Consider the following 22,248-nt stretch of genomic DNA (forward strand, 5'->3'; position numbering starts at 1 on the left):
ATTCACCCTTTGCAGATGAGAAACTGAAGAGTTTAAGTTGTTTGAGATTATACAAGTTACTAAATGGCAGATCAAGGTTATAGACCCCAGACTGACTCGCAAGCTAGAGCTCTTAATCACATCTATGTTGCCCCCTAAGCTCATCAGACACCAGCTTTTACATAGAACTTAGTCGACTGACTAAATTACTTGATGGCTTTGGAGCCCAGAGGAGGAGGAGCCACCAAAACTGTTAGACATGTGATTCAGCAAGGCTTGCTGTAGTAAGACAGTCAGGGAGCACAGCATATCATTAAGAGCTTGGTCTCCAGAATCAGAATTCCTGGGTTCAACGCCACCTCAAACTTTAAAACTATATAGCCCTGGGTTATTTATTTGACTTCTCTAGTCCTCACCTTCCTCAGCTTCCTCACAAAGTGGGACGAATAAAATATCTACCTCATAGGGTACAGTGATAATAAAATGAGATACTGAATGTAAAACACTTGAAATATTTCCTAGCCCATATGAAGCATTCAATAAATTTGAGCTCTCTTTCTTTTTATTACAATATCCTGAATCATAGAAGATAATAGAAGTGTGTGATGAAAAAAAATTTGGACTTTAGCATCCAGACTGTGAAGACTCTCCAAAAATCACCACCACCACCCACCCTGCCACCTAACAAAAGCTGCTGAAGTACCAACTCATCATTCTGAAAATTTACAAAGGCAAGCACGCAAACATTTGTTATGTTACTTGCTGGTTATAAGGGAAAAGTCTCTTTACAGAAAAACTGTAGCTAAAAAGGGGAGTAAAAATTGGAAAACCACCCTTTAGCAACCCCTAGTGAAAAAACAGATTTAGGTAACAATCTTTAATGGATAAAAAACACTAGGTGAAAGGCTAATGAACAAGTTTATAACAATGGATTAGGATGATAGCTCCTGAATGCGCTGACTGATCTTAACATCACGAGAGTGAACCACCTGGTATCATGTTCCTTTAAAAGCAACATTATGGAAATATGCACCAGCATCCATGGAGTCCTTCTGCCAGGAAACTAAACCTGAATCTAAATGAGTCTATGTATCTAAATATCTGATTATTATTTTTACAGGAAATATGGGCAATAAGGGAAATAATTCTAAAATACAAAAAGGATGCAATCAGCCATAATAAAAATATGGGAAATTCTACAGGCAAAGTGACTCAATTTATCCTATAAATGGCACAAAAGATAGATTATTATGAATTAAGAGATTTAAGAGAGAAGTCAACAAAAAAGGCAGTTGTAGACTTTAGATCCTAATTTGAAAAAAAAAAAACTTTAAAAAGATATATTTGAAACAATCAAAATATTTTAAAAACGCCGTCTCGAATTATCTAATGTTGATGAGTGAGGTAATAGTTATCTTTCCAAGAAGCAAAATGAAGCATTTACAGATTTCCACTTTCAGGAAGACAGAGTAAATGGGGTGAGACCACGAGAAAATGGCTGTGGCCATGAAAAGGCAACATGAGGGATGCTTGCGGTGATGGAGCTGGTCTATGTCTTGAGTAACCAGTGTCAATGTCCCGGTTGTGATGTTAGACTGTAACACTGCAAGAAGTTACCAGGAGGGGAAAGGGTGTAAGGGTACGTGGGACCCTTCTGTGTTATTTCTTACAAAGGCATGTGAATCTCAAAACCAAATTTAGTTAAGCAGAAGGAAAATATGGTGTGGCAGGGGACAGATGAAACAATCACAGAGAAGAGTTCACAGTTATAGAAGAATTCATTATTCTCTTTTTCTTCACTTCCTTGAAAATGTCAACAACAAAGTTTTTTTTTTTTAGTTTAGAAAAGTCAAACTTAGAATTTTCCTGAAAAGTGGTATTGCCTTCTTATTTTCCTGTTCTATCTCCAGTCCTCCAAAGCCCCCAAACCACCAGGTCATTCTACACTCTCCTGAGAGTTGTTTCCTTCTAAAGTACAGTTTTACTCCATCACTCCTTTGCTTAAAAGGACAAAGTTCACATGGATCAATAATAACCCCCAGTCAGGGCCTGAGCAACTTTGTGCTCATTCCTACACCCCCTACATACACCTTCCTCGGCAGTCACACTAGTCTCCAGTCCCATGACTATCATTTGGGACACAGTTTCCTCGCCTGTGCCCGCTTCCTGCATGCTTTTTCCTTCTCCACTGATCTAAATCCCACCCACCTTTAAAGATGGGAAAAAACCCCACCTCCTTCATGAAACTCTCCCTGATCTTTCCTTAAAATAACTACATGATTCTCCAGAGCCAGGATCATGTATTACATCACAATGCCTAGGAGCCTTCCTGGTACCATCCAGGCTTTTGATGAAAACCTACTGATTTAACTGAACGTTCACCATAAAGCACGTGGAGCGATCACTGAATTTTAGGGGGGAAAACACACACAAAGAAGTAAAACTATTGAAGAGATTTTAAAATATAGCACTAAATTGGAAACCAGTGCACTCGAATCTCTGATGCAGCACTGTAACTGATCACCTTGGACAACTCACTAAGCATCTGTTGGCATTTGGCTCTAAGATGTAAAGTGAAATTACTACATGCTCCATTTTCTAACGTATAGATACTGTACTTGCCTCTGAAAAACATTTCCTAAGGGCTTCTATGGATTGTAACTTGCAAAGATTACTAGTAAATGTTACTCAACAACTGAAGCAAAACTACATAAAACACATGAAAGAAAAAAGTGTCCCTGATCCACCAGTTTTTACGTAAAACTGAGCTAATGAGAATACACTGCATGATGACTTTGGAGATCATATGAAGTCGGACTGCCAGATCTTTTAAAGCTACTGCATTCAAGAAAACTCCTCAAGGTCCCTGCACCCTAGGGGAGGTGTAATCTCCCCATAGCATTAAAAGTCTGCTATCCCCTAACCCGGAGATAACTGTCTAAGATGTATAGTACAAAGGTAGAAAGGGTTCTATCGAAAATGAGGACCTTGTGGAAAACCACCAAGGTTTCCCAGAATATTACAGCAGACGCTCTCCAGGACAGAAAGTACAACGAGGCTCGAATACAGAATGAGATTAGGTATTGAAGAGGATAAATTTCTACTTTGCCTTAAGAAAAGAGTGTTGCTCTCTAAGCAGGCCTTGTGTATTTGGGAAGGTCATGACCCACAGTCTGCCGTTCAGGTTGGAAGTGGTGGTAATCTCAACCAAACACTGAAGCCTGCACAGTGTGCCCTCACCGCCACTCCCTGGGGGTGCCCAGGCTGGAAGAGAAGAGAGTAGTGTAAGAATCAGCTGAACCCACCACGGGTCCTCAACTTACTCAGGAGAGCGCCCATCAAAGAGAAGAGCATGGGCACACGAATTCAGGGGAGGAAGCATGCCTGCGGTGGGACTCGGATTTCTTTAGGAAGAGGAGGCTGGTTCCCTGAGAGCCCCCCACGCAGTATAGTGATGGGCTAATAGGATGAACTGGGAAGCTAAGCTTGGGACTGTGGGGTGGAGTGAGCAGAGATTGGAGGAACCCAGAGACTCGTCAGGGGGAGAAAAGCAAGAAGCAACGGTTACTTTTTCTCTGCACTGGCCCAGCAGCACCGGGGTCCCGGCAGTTACCTGAGGTTTCTTCACCTTAATGATCCAGGTGGGTGGGACAATGACAGCCGCGTGAGCCCCCAGGGAGCACGGTTCCTCAATGTGATGCAGCATGAAGCAGGTCACCTTATTGTGAAACTGAAGGGAAAAACAGGCCAATAAACAATTCTGTGCAAAGGGCAAGGCTGCCTCAAGAAGGAATGAGTGCAGGTACACACGCACGTGTACACCCACACACACACACGCGTGCACACTGAGGTCCCACACTCCTCATCACTGCCCAACCAGCGCCAGGAGCTTAAAGACAAGGTTTCAAATTCATTCCGCTTTACAAACAAATACCAACTGATAAAAAGAACTCAAACTGGGACCAATTGATAAAAAGAACTCAATCTTACAGGATAAGGCCAGCTAAAACTTTATAACCTTTTAATAGGATATTTACATAAACAGTGAGAGACTTGGAGAGTTCTGTGAATGCTAACTTCACACTGTAATTTTGTTTCACTTGGCTTGTGCTGGTTGCAGACCTGGTTGGTCTGGGATAATGCTGAGAAGGAAATGAAGACAAGCAGGAAGGCAGTGCCACCTGTCGGCCTCTCCTTTTTCCATCCATAGGCGTTTAAGTCCTTCCCAGGTAGCCCTTCCAGGTTAGGGGACCCAGGAAAGAAGATGTCTCTTCTAGAGAGTTGTTGATCCCGGAGGGAACAAAGCAATTGCTCCTGCTGGGTTTGGCTAGGGCTACTTAAAAAATAATGGTCTTATCACACTTGGCAAATCTAAAGTGCTTTTTGTTTTTGAAAGGAAGGAAGTGTAGACTAATGACCATAACAGTACTTGAGTTCCAGGGGCTTAAGGCTTGTACCAATGGACTGAGTAACCTAAGGCCAGTCACATTTTCAGTCGTCTTGTTTGTGGCTATAAAGTGATAATGATGTGTGGTAACATTTGTTTTCTGAAAACATAAAATCTCCATTACACAATTATGGGCTTTAAAATTTTAATCGCAGTGATTGTTTTAAAAAAATTAACATTAGCTTCTACTTGGATTATACTAACTGTGACCACAGAATTTATCATCTTAACTGAAACAATTTTAAGAATGAAAGGGAGCATTGATAATAATTATGTTGGAACAGCAGACATAAATTATGACTGTCTCAGGAAAATTGGCAAATATAGTCACCCGAATTGTATCAGGGCGATTTTATCTTTAAATATCTTCAAGATCTGACATGATTCAGAGGCAAATTACTAAATCAATTAATTAAGCATGAAATACAAATTAATAAGATAATAAATAATTCCCCTACCACCAGTTACTTGCACTCTGCAAACAATTTGATATACCATAGAAATGTTATTTGAATTCTTTCTTTAAAAGGTGATTTTTCTTTTGAATAATTAAATAAACCCCCAAATCAAGGGCCACTGCATTTCTAAAATGGCAGAGCTCTCCAAGACCAGCTATCCCAGCTCTCTCAATTTATAGCTGAGTGACGCGTAATCTGGAGACTACGTGCAAAACTGCATTGGCTTTTTAAGTGGCAAAGTCAGCAATGAATCCATGAAGCCCAGTTCCCAAACCCAGTTTTATTTTCTGCTGCAGAAAGTGCCCCTAGAAGGCATTTGATTGTTTGACATCAAGTATCCTAGAAGGAATGCTCTTTAGTATTAAAATATACCACCACTGTAATCTGTCTTGAAATGTTTTATATTTTCAGCCCTTGAAATATCAACTTCTACAGTGTGGGACACCGGGGAACACAAAGATAGGTGGAATTGACCAAAGCTCAGTCAGGCAGAAGTCGTTTTTGTAGTGATTCAATTGGACTACAGATTAACAAAAATAGAGCACAGGTGTCCACTGTAGAGTGGGGCTGAGCTCCCAAATTAAATGACCCTGGGGCAACCACCTAACCACCACCGCATACCTGCAGGGGCGGGAGCGGATGCAGGCTATCTGAGGCCAGGTTGATGCTATCTTGCAAGTGGCATCTCACCAGATCAGGGAAACAGCAATGTAGACAGTGTTGGGGACCCCTGAACCCTAGAGCTGCTTTTTTCTCTCCAGGTGGATATACTGCCTTGTCGGCATAATTTCATTCAAGGACTAGGACAGCCTTGTATTTGTGAACATGTTCTTGAACAGAAGCACAAAGATGATTTGTGTAACAATTAGCTGAAAAGAGATGGAAATGCCAAGAATAAAAAATGTGCCAGGAGGGTGACGCAGTAAGCACTGAGCTTTCCAGACCAAGGCACCCCTACCTAGTGACAGCAGATCTTCCTGACACGTGGGGACCTAGGGAACTTACGCTAGAGAGGTTATTAGGGTTGAATCTGATGGACCTGCCAAAAATTCAGAAGTTTTTGACCCACAAAAAGGTGAATTCCATGTGCTTCAACTAAATGCGTCTGCTGCTCCTGCCCCACGATCTTGCTTGGCTAGATACAACTGATGGGGGCAGAGGCCTGATGTTTCCCTGTGAACCGTCAACCTAGCTGGAACGCCACAGCCCTTTCTTGTCAGGCTGGCTGTTCAGTTATACAGTGGTTCAAAAGAACAGGGGAACTGAGAGATTAGAGCAGAGGTCCATAGACATTTTCTATAAAAAGACAGGTAGTAAATATTTCAGTCTTATGGGGCCATGCTGTTTCTGTTTCAACTGCTCAGCTCTGCTGTTGTAGCATGAAAAGTAGCCAGGGCCAATACAGCAATGGATGGGCATGGCTGTGCTCCAATAAAAGTTTATTTATAAAAACAGGCAGCAGTCAGATTTGGTCTACAGACCATAGTTTGCCAACTGTGAGCTGGAGTACACATTGTCTGGTTAAAGAAAAAAACAGGTCTGTAGGCAAACAGTAACAAAAATGAGCCACCTGGTTGGGACAGAGGTGTTAAAAAATGATACAAGGACAGATAAGATAGGAAAAGTTAATAGGGAAATTACCATTGGATCCTAATGAGTATATATTCAAATGTAAGGAAGAGGGACACTTTAGCGAGCATACAGACAACTCTAATAACACCCAAACCTAAAGGATACAAGACGACTCCTATCCTGACACAGCCCCATTAGGAAAAAAAAGTCACCCACATCAAAAACAGAAGAACCAAGACCTGAATTTCTGTGTTAGAGGGATTATCTGTAGTTGCAACTTCCTACCACAGGAGGAGCTGCCATCAATCAAGTGTAGCTTCAATGTACATAAATGAAGGGGTTAATTTATCTCTACAGTTTCTCCCAGCTCAGTTACGCTTTGGTTCTATAGTTTTACGAGACTGACGCACTGCCTGCTGCACCAAGAGGGCAGATCGATTCTATAGTTTTAATCTGTCTTTCTTCCTTCAAGGATCCTATGAGAGAAACGATACATAAATTAGGATAACATTCCCTGTACAGACAGGAACTCCGGCAAAACCTAAATCTATTTTTGATAAAATGTGCGCCCACTTTGTTTCATTTCATCCCCAGACTTACCGCCTGCTTGCACCAGGAGCAGCTGATGGCCACAATCTCTTTACTGTGGAAGGAGAATTTCTGCTGGAAGCCCTGGGATATTAGAACAAGAGACAGAAAATTAAAACCACTTCCATCACAGCATGCATCTGCCCTTCTGAAGTCCAAAGAGTGAGTAAGGCCAGGTTTAAGGTAACTGGGATGGCGAATGCTACAGTCGGCACTTAGATTCTCCACCTCTACCACGCAAGTTTCCTATCCCCGAATCCTCTGGAGTGTGAAACAGGAGGCACCAGTACCTGCTGTACCACTGACCCCTCTATTGGAGCATCAGCCAGCCACAAAAAGGGTTGCTCTTTTTTCCCCAAATAAATGTGGTTCTGACATGTTTCTACTGTAAGCAAAAGAAAAGCCACTGTTGGTTCTCATGGTTCTTTCCAACAGTGGTCATCCGTCTCAGAGGTCCTATACAACCTTAACATCCGAGAACCTGCAAAGACAGAAACTAAGTATGAGAGAGGCAGGGGACCTAGAAGTGAGCGTCTGGGAGGAGTCCGAGGGTGTAGGAGGAAATTCAGACACTTTCACCATCCCCTTGGGATGTCGGGACTCAAAACAAGCAGCCTTCAATTTCCATTCTTCGCCAGCAAACAGCAATGAGATTAATGGAATGGCAAACACAATCCTCTTAATGAGCAAACAGAATTACTTTTCCATCAAGAAAAGAAGAGGTTCTTTTTGGCTGCTGTGGCCCCTAAATAATTACCAGAGAGAAGGATACAGTAACACTCAGGGAGTGTTTTTAAACTTCCCAAAGCTCCTCCGTGAAATGCCTGTGAAATCTAAGTCCAAACAAACTAATGCAGAGCAATGACCCCAAAAAAACAAAAACAAAAACAAAAAAACCTTCAGACAAGGCTTTTGTAAAGTGATTCAAAGAAAACAGAAAGACAAGATGGGCAGGAAAGCTTTTAAAGCACTGGCTGAATAGGTCTTGCTAATGTGTATAGAGAATTTTAACTTAAAAAAACTGCATGCACACATTATTAAAAGAAGTCTCAATGGCATTTTTGCAGTCCCCGTAACTCCCACCTATCTGCAGCATTTTATACACTATTGAGCATCTTCTCTTCTGGATTCTCTCGCCTCTCTTGGTCTCCTAAAACACATCCCAGCTCTGCTCTTACTCTCCCATCTCCTGCACCTGCACACGAGACCAGGACCAGTTTCGGTCCTCTGTGCTGAGACTGCTCCTCGGACCTTTCTCTTTTTCTCCCAACCTCAAATTGCACTTCAAGAAACATGACCTCTTCTTAACATCAGACTCTCCTAGATTTTGAAAAGTTTCTCCATCAATATCCCTTTCTCAGCAACTTAAGTATGAGTCTCGGCTATCCTTACAAAGGCCTGCCTCCAAGGCTGGCCCTCAGCCGGCATCTGGGAACTTGAATTTCAGGCAGGGTTCCCCAATTCTCAGGACAGTTGAGAGTGGCTCACTGTGCCTGAATTGCTTGTACAAACAAACCCAGTGTACGTTGAACACCTGCTTTCCTTCTGCGAGTCTGGAAGTTGGGTACGTGCTATGCGGAGGGTGCCTGTATAACCAACCCCCAATAAAAATCCCAGGCACTGAGTCTATGATGAGACTGGCAGAGAGTATTTCATATGTTATCACAACTCGTGCTGGAAAAATTAAGCACATCGTCTGCAACTGTGAGGTTACAACTGGTTTCCTCCAGATTTTGCCCCGTGTGCCTTTCCTTTGTTGATTTTGCTTTGTAGCCTTTTACTGTAATAAATCACAACTGTGAGTAACATCTACTGTGTTCTATGAGTCTTCCTAATGAATCACTGAAACTGGGGTGGTCTTAAGGACCCGAAACACACTCATCTCCCCACAAACAATGAGGCTTGCAATGCCTCCCCGGTCAACGAGAATATCACTTCCCCAGGAAAGGAGGCACTGCCTGTAAAACACACATGGACTGAATTATTAGGACAGGTGGGTGTCCAGGGGTTCACTGCTGTGTCGACCGGCCTCCACCCACCCAGCCCCCAGCCCCCGAGTTACAGCTGCCTGCCAGAAACCGCTCAGCGACAGGAAGCAAAGTCCAGAGGGCCGAAGGGTTGGGTCAGCAGGTCCCTTCAGAGATGAAACAAACTATTCAACATGAAATAAAATGACACAAATAAGCAGGAATGACTTCACTCCGGAGTCACTCGAAAAGTTCCTCCTCACTGCTCAAGCCTCCTGATGGACTGAGCCAAAAGAGAAAAGATTAGAACTTCTCTTCAGAGTTACAGCAACAGTTTGTGACAGCTGTGGGAGGGAGGGGGCCGGCCTCCCAGAGCAAGCGCCTGGAAGCCGGTGCAGCACCTGCGCAGGGACTCCTGAGGTCAGCCCAGGCTGCCTGGCGGGGCTCTCCCACCCTGGACCCCATGTCTAGCAGGTGCCCAGCGCTGGTGACTGGTCACATCACGTCTGGATGTCTGCTCCACTGCTATCTTGTCTCTCCACTCCACCCGGGGCCATGCCACCAGGGAAAACGCTGCTTTGTAAATATCAGCCTCAATCTCAAACATTCGAATGACTATCTCTTCCCTCAAGATTACAGAAGAAACTATTCATGCTGGCTTCAGTGCCATCCATAAACTTTCCAGCCAGTTTTTCTACATCAATCTCCCACTCCTCGCCATTATAAATTCCTGTCTATAGTGAGATGGATTTCATTATATTCTACAACATGCCTTTTTCTATTTCCTTTTTTTTTTCTGGCCATTTTATCTTTTTCCTTTTTTTTTTTTTCTGTTTTAAACTTCCAACCCACCATCTAGAATACCTACCACTATTTCATATACAGCACCTGAGTTTTATTTCCACTGCAAAAGCTAACAACAACAAAATCTTCAAAGCTTACCTCATTCACTGTGATCTGTCCTAACCCGCAGGCCTTATCTGCTGTACCCCCCTTGGCATTAATGAACAGGTGCCCTAAGTTGCTGGTGATGTTATGTGCACGTGTATGCTCACCAATGGAACTATAAGCTGTTTGAGAGAAGTCTTCGTAATATTTCTTAATAGATCTCTATAACTCAGCATACCACTTTGAATGTCATAGGCATGGCATGAATGCTTTCTGATTAACTGAACGAGAAAGTCACTGCTACCACATTGTGACCCAATTACAAACCTCATGCCATCCAGACTATAAAAACTTAACCCAAACCACCTAAATATACGCCCCCTCACTACACCCTCCTCCAGCCGCTGCAGACACGGCCAACGTGCCAGGCGGATCACTGAACCGTCCCACTTTCTCCCTCCCCCCGAAAGTGGTGATAAAAATATAAACTTCTCCAACACCCCTGAATGGTTACAAGCACCGAACGAGACCATGCATTTGAAAAGTTCTTTGTAACACAGTATACATGAGGGAGTGCACTTACTGCTGGACCCTCTTCCAACCCCTTGCTGACAAAGTCGTCCAGTGTGTCATGTGCAATGTTCTGTTCCATGGTACAGAGTGAATGGATTTGCCCACCCCTTTCTCTACTGAATATTGGCCTTCTGACCTCAGGGAGGAACATATAGCCCAGTGTGGCCCTGACAGCCAGGCCGATATACTGGAAACAGACGAGGCCAGCCATGACCGGGGCACTAGGCACTGAGCTTATGCAAAATTGTGGTGGGTCCCTTCAAAACGAGCCTGATGGTAACCAGCTCTACGCTTTGTTTAGGATTCTAGCCTGGTAGAGTCACAGCAGCCATGGCTTCAGGGTTACTGTCACATAAAAACATAAATAGAACCACATTGGAGCCTTCACAGACAAAGCTCCCACGGACCACCTGCAGTGGGGAGGCTCTGGCTGGGATCTCAGCACAGCCAGAGTCAGATTCCTAGTTACCCACTTTTAAATACTGGCCCAAACCTGCTATGATGGTACTGACAGATGCCCTGACTGAATTTCAACAGACTTTGAATTTAAAGGGCGATTTTGCTCATCACTGTTAAAGAGGAAAATAGGCAGTTGAGGTCAGATGCTTTAGATCTCACTGACCTCAGAATTACAAATACCAAGAACTTTGGGAGGTAAACTTCTTGGAGTTTTTCGGAATAAAGTTTAAACAACATTTATTCTGAGCAGCTAGAGCTCTGTTGCCTCTGTTTCTTATGTAATCCACGGCACGTAACAAACAGCACTCAGTTTTACAGCCTTGGCTGAAACCAGGAAAAAGGGCTTTACTTAAAACAAACGATTTTATTGTTTACGTATTGAACTGAGGTTTGGAAGAGGGAATTTCCTGACCGTAGCCTGATTCCCTGTTTAATTTGATTTGATTTAACACAAGAGTTGATACTGCTCTTGCCTCCAAAACTCTAACCACCAACAGCAAAATAAACCGTTCCATACCTACTGGCATAATACAAAAGGCAAACCCAAGGGAATTATAAACTAAGACCAAATAAATATTTATCTTAAAACAGAGAACTTCAAAGACTTTGCTCAAATACTCCCTATCATTTTTGAAAAATGCACTCTTTTATATATTTCACATTTAATAGCTAAAATGTTCATCAGCATTAGATGCAAAGCTCACTATATCTAGCAAAATAAAACTGAAATCTTAAAATAAAACTATCACAGTGCTCTTGTAAACTTACCCAGTGGGATAAAAATACCATAGCAATTTGATACTTACTAAAGTAAAAGAAAACTTTTCCAGTCAGAGCAGATCTCAGACTGGTTGTGCTGTTCCAAAGCAACTGCTTTTAACCAGCGGAAGCTGACGAACACCCGTGACGTTTAAGCGTTTCACCAGCTGAAGCTGATGAGTAACTAAGACCTTTGAGTGACCCAGGTGCGGACCCACACCAACCTCATTGAAACGTTCTTCTAACCAATAAAAAATGACATTTGTTTGACCTTTGAGTGAACCACCTGCAAACTCACTCCAATCTAATTGAAACCTTTTTTCTAATAAAAAGGGACATTTTTATTATTGTTTTAACCAATGATCCATAGACTTATGGGCTAATTCTGTCCTATCCAGAGCTCAGCCTTCAGTCTTTAATTAGCAAAGCCTCCACAAACTGATCTCCTTCCCTATACAAGCAAATTGTTGACTTTTCCTATTTAACAAACTATTCAGCCCAGTTTTCCACAAGTATGTGTACCCTTGGCTGGCAATGAGAATCACTGAACATTAGGCTAGTTTTGTAACACATCTTTTCTTTGGCTCTCATGAGTGAAAATGGTACTATTATCCTAATGTATGCAAGATTAGGGTTTATTTATTCATAGAAAATCTTATTTACCTGAACTTCCTAAAGCTTCCTATACTAATTGTACTGGTGTTAAGCTAAAATTTTGATAAGTATTCATGATTTTCAAAATACAAACCTATGCAGTCATCTAAATTAAATTAAAATAAACAATGCCTTTATAAATGGAATTGTAAGGGGCAGTGTCTGTAACTTCTGACAGTGCTGCCAATTAGGTGACTCCACCATTGCTTTATCAGAATTATCTTTGAAAAATCTAAATTCTGGTCCATTGGGTTTAACATACATTATGGCATTAATTATAGCCTCTGAAAATTTATCAGCGCCCTTATTGTTCATAATACACCCTCGTTCAAGGGTAATCACCAACTCACACACACAGATTGACATTTTATTATTCCTCAGTAGAGCCTTCTGCGTCTCTCCATTCTTCTGTTGGTAACTACAATATATTAATCACAAGCAGTCAGTCTTAGTATTTTCAGTTTCTGATTTTTCCATAATTTATCCAAAGGCCCCTGCTACAAGATACGGGTCATAAATTGAGTCTCTCTTGTGGGAGTTGGGAAAAGCAGAATTTGCGGTACAGGATTCTCAATACAAAATAGCACTGTAAACACAAATTGGTCAGACTGTAATGAAGAGGCTAAGAGGTGACGTCCTGAACATTTTTATCACAGGCAGATGACTTCATGGAAGGATAGCCTAACCTTGTAATTAAGGTATAATTGAAATTAAACCTATTACAATGGTCACCGATTTACATTTCAATTTACATGTTAACTATTTTAACTGTGATGTTTATATTTCCTATTTTTTATGACCATTCTGATTCTAGGATAAAAATGCTTTATACAGATACTTAGTGTTAATATTCAATATCGCCAAAACTGCATACAAGACTTTTAGTGTTGGGTTTATATCTTTGTCCTAGAAGAGCAGGGAAGTTCCTTATATGAAAGTATTTACCTAATGATGCAACCAGCTAAAATTATAATAATGGTCGTCCATGAAAATTAATTTCCATGTTCAGCTCTGATCGACCCATAACTGGTGACCTTACCAATAAAAGTTATAATTTTAATGCTGATAGTATTCACCAAGCAAGCTGTTTTCATGAAATTTTCTGTGTAACAAAAACTGTATTTTTAAAAGACAGGACTGACATTACCACAGTTACCAACTACAAATCATGACAGATATTTAGAGAAGCTATATAATCTATCACCTGGCTAACAATATGACATTCCAGGAAATAACTGGCTGTGCTCTTCACCCTTAACTGAGGAAAATGCTCTTCTGCTGGTGAAACTAACACCACTTTCTTTTGTGCAGACTATGCTGCTACAGCAGCCTGCAGTTGAGAAAAAAACCTACAAAATTTACCGAAATTACTCAGATTGTGCCCCTCCTGGCTTCATGAATTTATGTCAAAGAATATCACTGTACAATGTATGCCTTAGAAAGGATTCTGCTATCTAGAAATAGTTTTGACTTCGCTTTGGGGTTTTATAGTCAAGTGATGGGTATTCCAGCTGTCCCAAATATAGCAACTCCAGTTTGCCTGTTTCTGTGAGGTTTTGATTGCTGGCTCCTCTGTCACAGCAATTCTGGCGTTGCTCCCCCACTTAATAGGGACTGTTTTTTTGCTGAAGTTTCAAATGCCAGCCTAGTGTTAGATCTATTCTTCCTAGTGGTGTCTCAGATGACTTAATAATCTTTTCACACCCATGTACCCAGCCAGGAAAGTGCAGAGACTGCTGAGAGAGAGAAAAGATGACATCTCAAAAGATCTAGCTGCAGGACCCAACCAATAGGTCGAGCGGGAACGCGAAGGTGTTTATGGGACTGGGTCCTGAGGGAACAGGACAAATAGGGGCAGAACTTAAAGCTGGATATAGGAGAGTCTCTCAGTGTGGGAGCCCTCGTCTGCGATAGAGAATTTAACACATTATCAGGAACCCCAGAAGACGATGCTAAAACTAAGTTGCCAACACTAATACTAGGATAGCATTTGAAGACTTGAGCCAAAAAAACAGTGCATGTTAATTTTAAGTGAAGTAGCAAAGCCAGAATTGCTGTGATAGAGGAAGAAGCAATCAAAGTCTCACAGAAAACAGGCAAGCTGGAGTTGCAGTGGCATGCCAGATACAGCTGGGAAGCCCATTGGTTGACTGTGGCCCAAAGGACACTCCACTTACTAAAGCAATAAGAAATGTGTTGGTGAGAAGGGTGTCATCTCCTCTGTAGGTGAGGCCCGAGGGTAAGGAATCCTTACAGAGTGAGCGTGCTGATAGCAACTGGGGTTATAAAATTCCCAAATAATGTGGAACATGTGGCAGCACTTAACCACTGAAGCAAGGTGGGTGCAATTACTGCAAGACTGAAGTTGTAGCCATGGGGGCTTGACCTACAGAGAGCTACCAAGTGTTCAGTACAGCACGACCTCCCTAGAGGCAAGATGCATCATCACATAAAAGAGGTATTACTCAATCAACGCGGTCAAACGCAATCTAGAATGGAGGATCAAGAGCCATAAGGGCAAATGCTCCAAGAAGGAGGCATACATTTTGTCCCCTTTCTGGACAAAAGCCAGTTTTCAAAGCTAGAATCCATTGATTGAAGGAGAGAGCAAGTCCCCAGGAGAAGAATCTTGCAACATCACAGCAAGGGTGCATGGCAACACTTCCCCAGACTCTACATAAAAGGAACTACTTGGTCCATTTACTCGGGTAGTTGTACACGGGGAAGGAAGACATGTCCTAATAGTTTAAACACTGATGGACGAGAGTCCAAGTTGACATGTACACCCAAGCACCGGGTATGAAGCAGCATCATGATTCCTTATTAGAGTAGGGATGTATGAAGTCCAGTCAAAAAAAAAAAAAAAAAAAAAAGGAATCCTGGATGAGGAATGGCTTAGAGAGTCTACTGTGTTCACAAACCCTCCAGGGTTATTTCCCCTGGTCTCTACCTGTGTAATAGTGGTGAGCGTACTGGGCTTTGGGCAGAACTCTCATTTCGGTTTCTTGGCCTGTTGTTTAAGTGCTAGCACAGCAGGAAAGGCCAGGTGAAACTCTCCAGCTGCCCTCTCAGTAGTAGCAAAACGAATGTCACACTCTCAGAAGTAACAGGTGTTAGATGACATAAATGATGAATTCTGAAAGTTGATAATGCTGCTGTGTATATTTTTTAAAACTACCTCTTGACATGCCACCCTTACAGACTAAAGGAGGCAGTGGTGGCATTCCCCAAAATATCCCCCATTTAATTCACCTGTTGGGCTCCTACAAAATCAGACACACTAAAAAATGAGGCTGGACTACCTCAAATTCAACCTAGTACACTCTAACTGCAACTACTGTGCCAAATTTGGGATCTCTTGGCCTTGGCTATATGACCTATGGTCATTGACTTAGCAAATGAATTATTTTCCATCCCTCTCTGAAAGCAGAGTCAAAAATTGTTTTCATTTACATGGTACTGTTAACAGTAGACTTTCACAGCCTTGTGACAGAGCATTTAATTTTTCTGAATCTTATCTAAATATAGTGCAAAGGAGCCTGAACCATGTGAACATTCTGCAGAATACCATTTGGTCCACCTTATTAGAGGCATCATGTTAAGGTGGATGAGAAAGTGGCAAGTATATTGGAGGTTTTGGTGAGACAAAGGGTGAGGAAATAAGCCCTATGAAGAATCGGAGGTCCGATTCACACATCAGTGAATCTTCAGTGGGCCAGGGCATGCACGCTAGGATATTCTGTCCAATCTAAAGGACAAATGATTGCATTTCACAATTCTGACCACAAAGAACGAAGCACAGCACTCTGCAGGCCTCTCTGGGTTCCAGGGGCAGCATATTCCACATAGGAACACTGCCCCAGTTGATTTACTGGATGATATTTAATGCCGCCAGCTTAGAGTGGAGCACAGAACATGGAACAGCTCTGCAGCAGGTCCTGTCACTCACAGCAGGCGCCATGGCACTGGGCGGGAGGAAAGATGCCCTGCGGAGTTCACGACAAGCACCGCCAGGAGAATCACAGTGCAAACTCTAGGATTCTGAAACGAGCTTGTGCCATCCGCGGGAGAGAGATCTGTGTATCTTTCAGAAAAACAGCTCCTGGCATGTTACTATGTTCTGGTGGAGGAATACCTGCTCACAAGTAACCAGAGTCATGAACTGGGTTCTGTCAGACCACTAAATCACACGGCTGGGTGGGCCCAGCTGCAATCCATCGTTACATCTAAATGGGAACATCTTGGATCTGGCATGAGCAGTACCAAAGAGCACAAGTAAGACACATGCGTAGGTAGCTCAGACCCCCCAGATCATCCCCGTCTATAATACTAGGCCTCTCATTCAACTCACACCTATGGAAATCTGGGGATCCCTAATAGCCATCGGAAAGAGAAGGAAAAGGCTGTGATTGGTTCATGGATGGGTCAACTTGGCCTATGAGTGCAGGCCCAAAGTGGACGACTGCTTCACTGAAACCTACTCAGGAGTGGCCCCGAGAGGTGTGAGAAGTCCTCCCAATGGACATGACTTCAGGGGGAGTAGCTGGTCCCCATCCTTGTAGGAAAAGATAAGTAGCCTGATAAAAGAATACCTAATGACCTACAGGCAGTGGTGAATGACATGGCTGGTTGGTCAGGGGCCTGAAAGGAAATAGGAGGTCAGGGGAAGAGGCATGTGGATGAACATAAGGTACAAAGTGAAGATCACTGTATGCACGTTAATGCCCACCAGAGAGCAGTCGCCGTGTGAGAACTAAACCCTTAGACATAACAACTCAGACACCACGCTCGGTCATGAGCCATCCATAGCACAATGGGCTCAGAAGTGGAGGAGCCTTGATGGCAGTGGTGAACGCTATGCTGGGGTCCAACAGCATGGGCCTCCGCCACCACCACTGCTGACTGTCTAACCCACTAGCAAAAGATACCAAAGCTGAGCATCCCATATGGCACCAGCCCTCAAAGGAAAGCAACAGCTGCTTGGTGGCAAATTGATTACACTAAACTCCTTCCACTCTGGAAGGGGCAGCAAGCCACCTTGACTGGAATCAGCATATATTCCAGGTACAGGTTTCCCTTTCTCTTCCGCAGGGCCTCAGTCAGTGCTACTATGCACGGACTTATAGAGTGTTTGACTTACCAACACAGGATCTTGTACAATGTTTAATCAGACTAGAGAATCCAGTGTGCAGGGGTGGGCGTTTGGCCATGGGATACACATAGGTCCTATCACATCCCACACCACCCAGAAAGTGTGGGCCTGACAGACACGAAATGGTCTTTTGAAGATGTAACATAGGCTTCAACTTTGACAGGGTACCCTATGAGCACCATCCTCTGATCTCAGGATGCTTACCAAATCCATGATCATTTAATGGTGCTATGTTTCCACGGTAAAACACATGGATGCAGAGACCAAGAAGTGACAGTAGGATGAGCCTTGCCTGCTATCATTCCCATCGGCCCACTTGGGGAATTTGTGTAGGAAACAAGTCAACTCCGGGCTCTGAGAGTCTGAATACCAGATGGGAAATATCTCCACCATGGGACATAACAGGAGGCCCTCAAACCTTCAACTACCACTGCACCCAGCTCCTTCGGCATCTTTGTGTCAAAACACTAGCAGGCACAGGAAGGGGTCACCATCTTGGCGAGTCACCATCTTGACCCTGATCATTTGGTGGAGGCAGAGTTGTTACTTGGCAAAGGAGGCAGGAAGAAAAGATCTGGCACCCAGACTGTCGACTGGGGCATCCTTTCTAATGCTTTGGAAACTTCTGGTGATTGACAAGGGCAGCTGCCAAGACCATGGGATCAGACTGCTTAGGGTAAAGGTCTTCATGACTCCACCAAGTAGGTCACTGCTAGAGACTAAATGCGTGTGCCCCTCAAAATGTGTATGTTGAAACCTAACTGGTACTTGGAGGTAGGGTCTTTGGAGGGTGATTAGATCGTGTGAGTGGAGCCCTCACCGTGGGATTACTGTCCTCATAGAAGAGACCTTTAGAGCTCCCTTGTTCCTCCTACCATGTGAGGACATGGAAAGAAGATGGTCGTCAATGAATAAGAAGTAGGCTCTCCCCAGAAACTGAATCTGCCAAAATCTCGACCTTGGACTCCAGCCTCTAGACTGAGAAATAAATTTCCGTTGTTTTTAAGCTATCCAATCTACAGTATTCTGTTACAGTCGCCCAAAGAGACTGTTACCTGGCCCAGAAGTGTTAGTTGAGAGTGAGGTGACGACAGAAAGGGGGGTCGAGGGAGATGAGGAACATTAGTTGCAGGTGTCAGACCAGCCGCCACAGAGAGGGCTGTAGTGTCTCCCACCAGCCTTCCTCTTACGTGTTTCCCCAGGAAATAAGACCAACCAGAATCCTGAAGGAGCTTTCCTGAAGATGTATTTTATGAAGCAAGTGATTCTGAGAAGCACAAGGGTTGGACTGTAGTGGATGCTGGGATGTTCCACCCAGGTGGCTGTGCTGCAGCCCCGAGGCACTCATCTCATTCTCGCAGGTGACAGAAGTGTTGGAGGCTGATGACTTTCAAAGAAGTCACCTTTCCATACACTGCCCTAAGCCTAAAAGAGTCACCCCGGCCAAGGACAGCTCACATCCAGTAAGTGGTCAAGGCAGGGCAACTCTGAGGGGTTATTCCAGCTCCTTATGGGACAGGCTGAGGCCTCTGTTGTGCAGGGCAGTTCAACTCCTCCCTCTGCACAGTCCCAGTGCCTTCACTAGCAAAGGCATTTCTGAAGAAAGAGCGGTAAGAACCTGAGTGACCAGAGCATCACATTGGCTCTAACTACTAGAACACTGGCCATCAAAGCCCAGGGCAGCAGTGCCAGTAGCAGGCGAGAACTGAGTGACTTAACCACCTGGGCACTGCAGCAAAGAGCACAGCTTCTGAGCTCTCCGCCGCTGTACCCGCTTTTTAAAATCACTTTGAAGCATGAATGGCATACAAAAAAGCTGTACATGGTTAATATGTACAACTTGATGAGCTTGGAGACAAGTGTCCACCTGTGAAACCATCACCACAATCTATGCTATAAACATATCCATGACCTCCAAAAGCTTCCTCCTGCCTTCCTTGGCTATTATCTTCTGTGATAAGAACACTTAACACCCACCCTCTCAGCAAACTTTCAAGCATACAACACAGCACTGTTAACTACAGCCACTATGCTGTCCAGCAGATCTCAAGGACTCATTCACGTTGCATCACTGAAACTTTGTACACGCTGACTACCCTCCGTTACCCCTTCCCCCAATGAATCTGGAGGACATTACACTCGGCGAAATAAACCAGACACAGAAGGACAAATACTACATCCTGGATGATACCACTTGTATGAAGAATCTAAAACAGTCAAATGCATGGAAGCAGGGAATAGGATGGTGGTTGCCTTCATTTCCTTTCTTGACACTCAGCCAAGGGCAGAAAGAAAAGTCAGGCTTCCCAGCGCTATGTTGGCGCAGGCTCCAAGGACAGGCTTGATTTCTTCGGCCTTAATGTATTACCCACTTTACATCCTCAACAATCCTCCCAAAGCTAATGGCAGACAATTCCTCTGTTTAGCTGGACAAACAGACAGGTAGGCAAATAGCCAGACCCACCGCACTAGTGCATGGTCTTGAACTTCAACTCCCTTTCTCGTCCCTAACTTTGCAGGGTCTCTTGAAAGCTGACCTCCAGGGCCCACACATTTCTAGATTATTTAAGGATGGTGCTTCAAGTTGATAACAGAACATCCCCAAAAGCTCCAGGTCACTTCCTATTATTTTTGGACTTTCTAATCTCTCTCACTAGTCATCCATATCTCAATCACACCCCTATGGAATGCCTCAAATCATTTTGTCATGTTTATAATACAGAAATGCTGTGAAGGATACTTGCCTTAGATGGGTGTATTTTAGTTACTGCACAAGTTCATTTTAAATTAATTTTAATAATATTCATTGCAATACAGAGTCGTTTTGACATTTTCCCATTTAATTAATGCTACATGCTGTTCAAGTTACTTAATCTAACTATATACAAAAGTACATTTACTTTATGGCCAAATAAATCATAATGCTGCATGTTTGGTGAGGAAACTGGAAGGTATCAAAAATGTAACCAAAAGCTAGACTATGTGTTCCTGTATTAAAAACTGCTTTCAAGATTTGATGTTTGAAATGTAAAATTTTAAGTTTTAAAAAATTAGCTTGTTTACTTTTATAACCTTTATATATGTTTCTAAATGAAGCAATTAAAGATAAGAATTTCAAATTGTGATTGACAAGCAAATTTCCACAATTACCATAATGCTGGGTTTGGATGGTTCCTTTAAAAATGAAAGGTAAAATTAGTGATAATCATGACTATATTTTTTCTTTGCATATTGAATTTTTAAGGTGCTGTTGATTGAATGAATGTAATGTGCAGACCCGCTGAAGATCAGGAAAGAGGTATGTTTGCAGAGTAAGTGTGCAGCTTCTTTTAACCACTGACTGAATATGGATGCCAGATCAACCCCACTGCCCCTGCAGATCCATTCTCTATCCTTCTCCACCCCTTGTCCTGTCGTCAAAAGTGAACTTTTACAGATTGCCTCAACAATGCCCTTGTGCTCTGGTTTCTATTGGGCTTGGCCACTTGGGGTTGAAGGTGAGTAAAGATGGGATATTCATTCCCCTAGTGGTAGACCATATTGGGCTGGCTAAGTCTCATGACTAAAGCTCACAGCTCCTGTGAAGGGGTCCTCTCCAGGACATCCTTTACAATTGGCTTGACCACGGCTCCCAGCTGTTACAAGCCTCTGAGGTTTTCACTATCTCTTATAGTTTCTTTTCTGCTCACAAATTTTAAATACTCTTTATTAAATGCTCATCAAATTACATAATTTCAGTGTGAGACTTCTTTCCTGCCTGGACCCTAACTCAGACATAAGACAGGACTATGAATGAAAACAATGTTGAACTACGTGACGGTGATAAGCATGGCTGCCTGTAGTCAGAGAATGTCAAAGCAACTGAACAAATGAATCATGAGATGTCTCATCTGATAGTCATTAAATGCCACACACTCAGCCAGACACATACTCAAGGCTTGAGAGAAAATCAGTCCAAATATTTACATAATTATAGATTTTAAAAGTAGAAAGTGAAACCACAAACACTCTTAACCATAAACACTCCCTAACAACCCCCAAGTTTTTCAAACCACTCTTTTTTTAAAAAGAAGTTTTTCTAAGTGAAGTATTTCTTACCCCATCCCAATGGATAGATTATGGCACAATGTGTATAGAAGTGTGTATGTGCATATGGGGGATGGTTTAGGAACCTCTGGATATGTAAGAATGTACAGCTCTACTGATGAAAACAATGCACAACACCAACGCTGGAAATGAATCTTCCATCACTTGATCTGCAGGTGGAAAGAGAGCCACTAGCTTTCCTCTAATCCAGGGTAGAAGCCAAGATCCAAAGAAAGGTTATTTATTATCCAGCAAAAAGACACAGGTTTAAGAGCATCCCATGCCACTATTGCTTAAGTCTCTCTTCATAAACAGCTAGATAAAAAACACAGGAGATGAATCTAACAGTACAATAGTATGGGAACCCTCGGTGGAGAGTTGGGATCACAGACTTCCCCACCATCACTATGATGGGCAGAGAGCTGTGAGTGCTGCAAGATGGTGCCCTAGGGACACTGGGCAGGAAGAGAGACACGGTCACAGCAGCTCAGAGTGCAGGGTGTCCAGCTCTTCCCCTTCAGGGTGACCATGCCAACAGAAGACATGGCCAGAAGAGGCAGTTGTAATATGACCCTAGGGAATACTTGTCACAAGATATAAAACAGGTTATCGATTTTCTTTTAATAAAATCCCTCGACATCTATTATGGCTTGAAAGCTGCTGAGG

The 22,248-nt window shown here is 43.0% G+C and overlaps 1 protein-coding gene across 3 annotated transcripts in view; it reads right to left on the reverse strand.

Moving 5' to 3' along the window:
* The window catches only part of DGKI (diacylglycerol kinase iota), a 397,841-nt gene that overhangs the window by 191,220 nt on the left and 184,373 nt on the right, over nucleotides 1-22,248 (reverse strand). For all 3 annotated transcript variants that reach the window (XM_032483433.1, XM_032483435.1, XM_032483434.1), the window contains 2 exons: nucleotides 7,057-7,128; nucleotides 3,593-3,709 (listed from right to left, as the gene is read on the reverse strand). In XM_032483433.1, coding sequence (XP_032339324.1) covers nucleotides 3,593-3,709; nucleotides 7,057-7,128 — 189 coding nt within the window. The remainder of the gene's footprint in view (nucleotides 1-3,592; nucleotides 3,710-7,056; nucleotides 7,129-22,248) is intronic.

The sequence above is a fragment of the Camelus ferus genome, chromosome 7, assembly GCF_009834535.1.
Source record: "Camelus ferus isolate YT-003-E chromosome 7, BCGSAC_Cfer_1.0, whole genome shotgun sequence".
Classification (NCBI taxonomy): Eukaryota; Metazoa; Chordata; class Mammalia; order Artiodactyla; family Camelidae; genus Camelus; species Camelus ferus.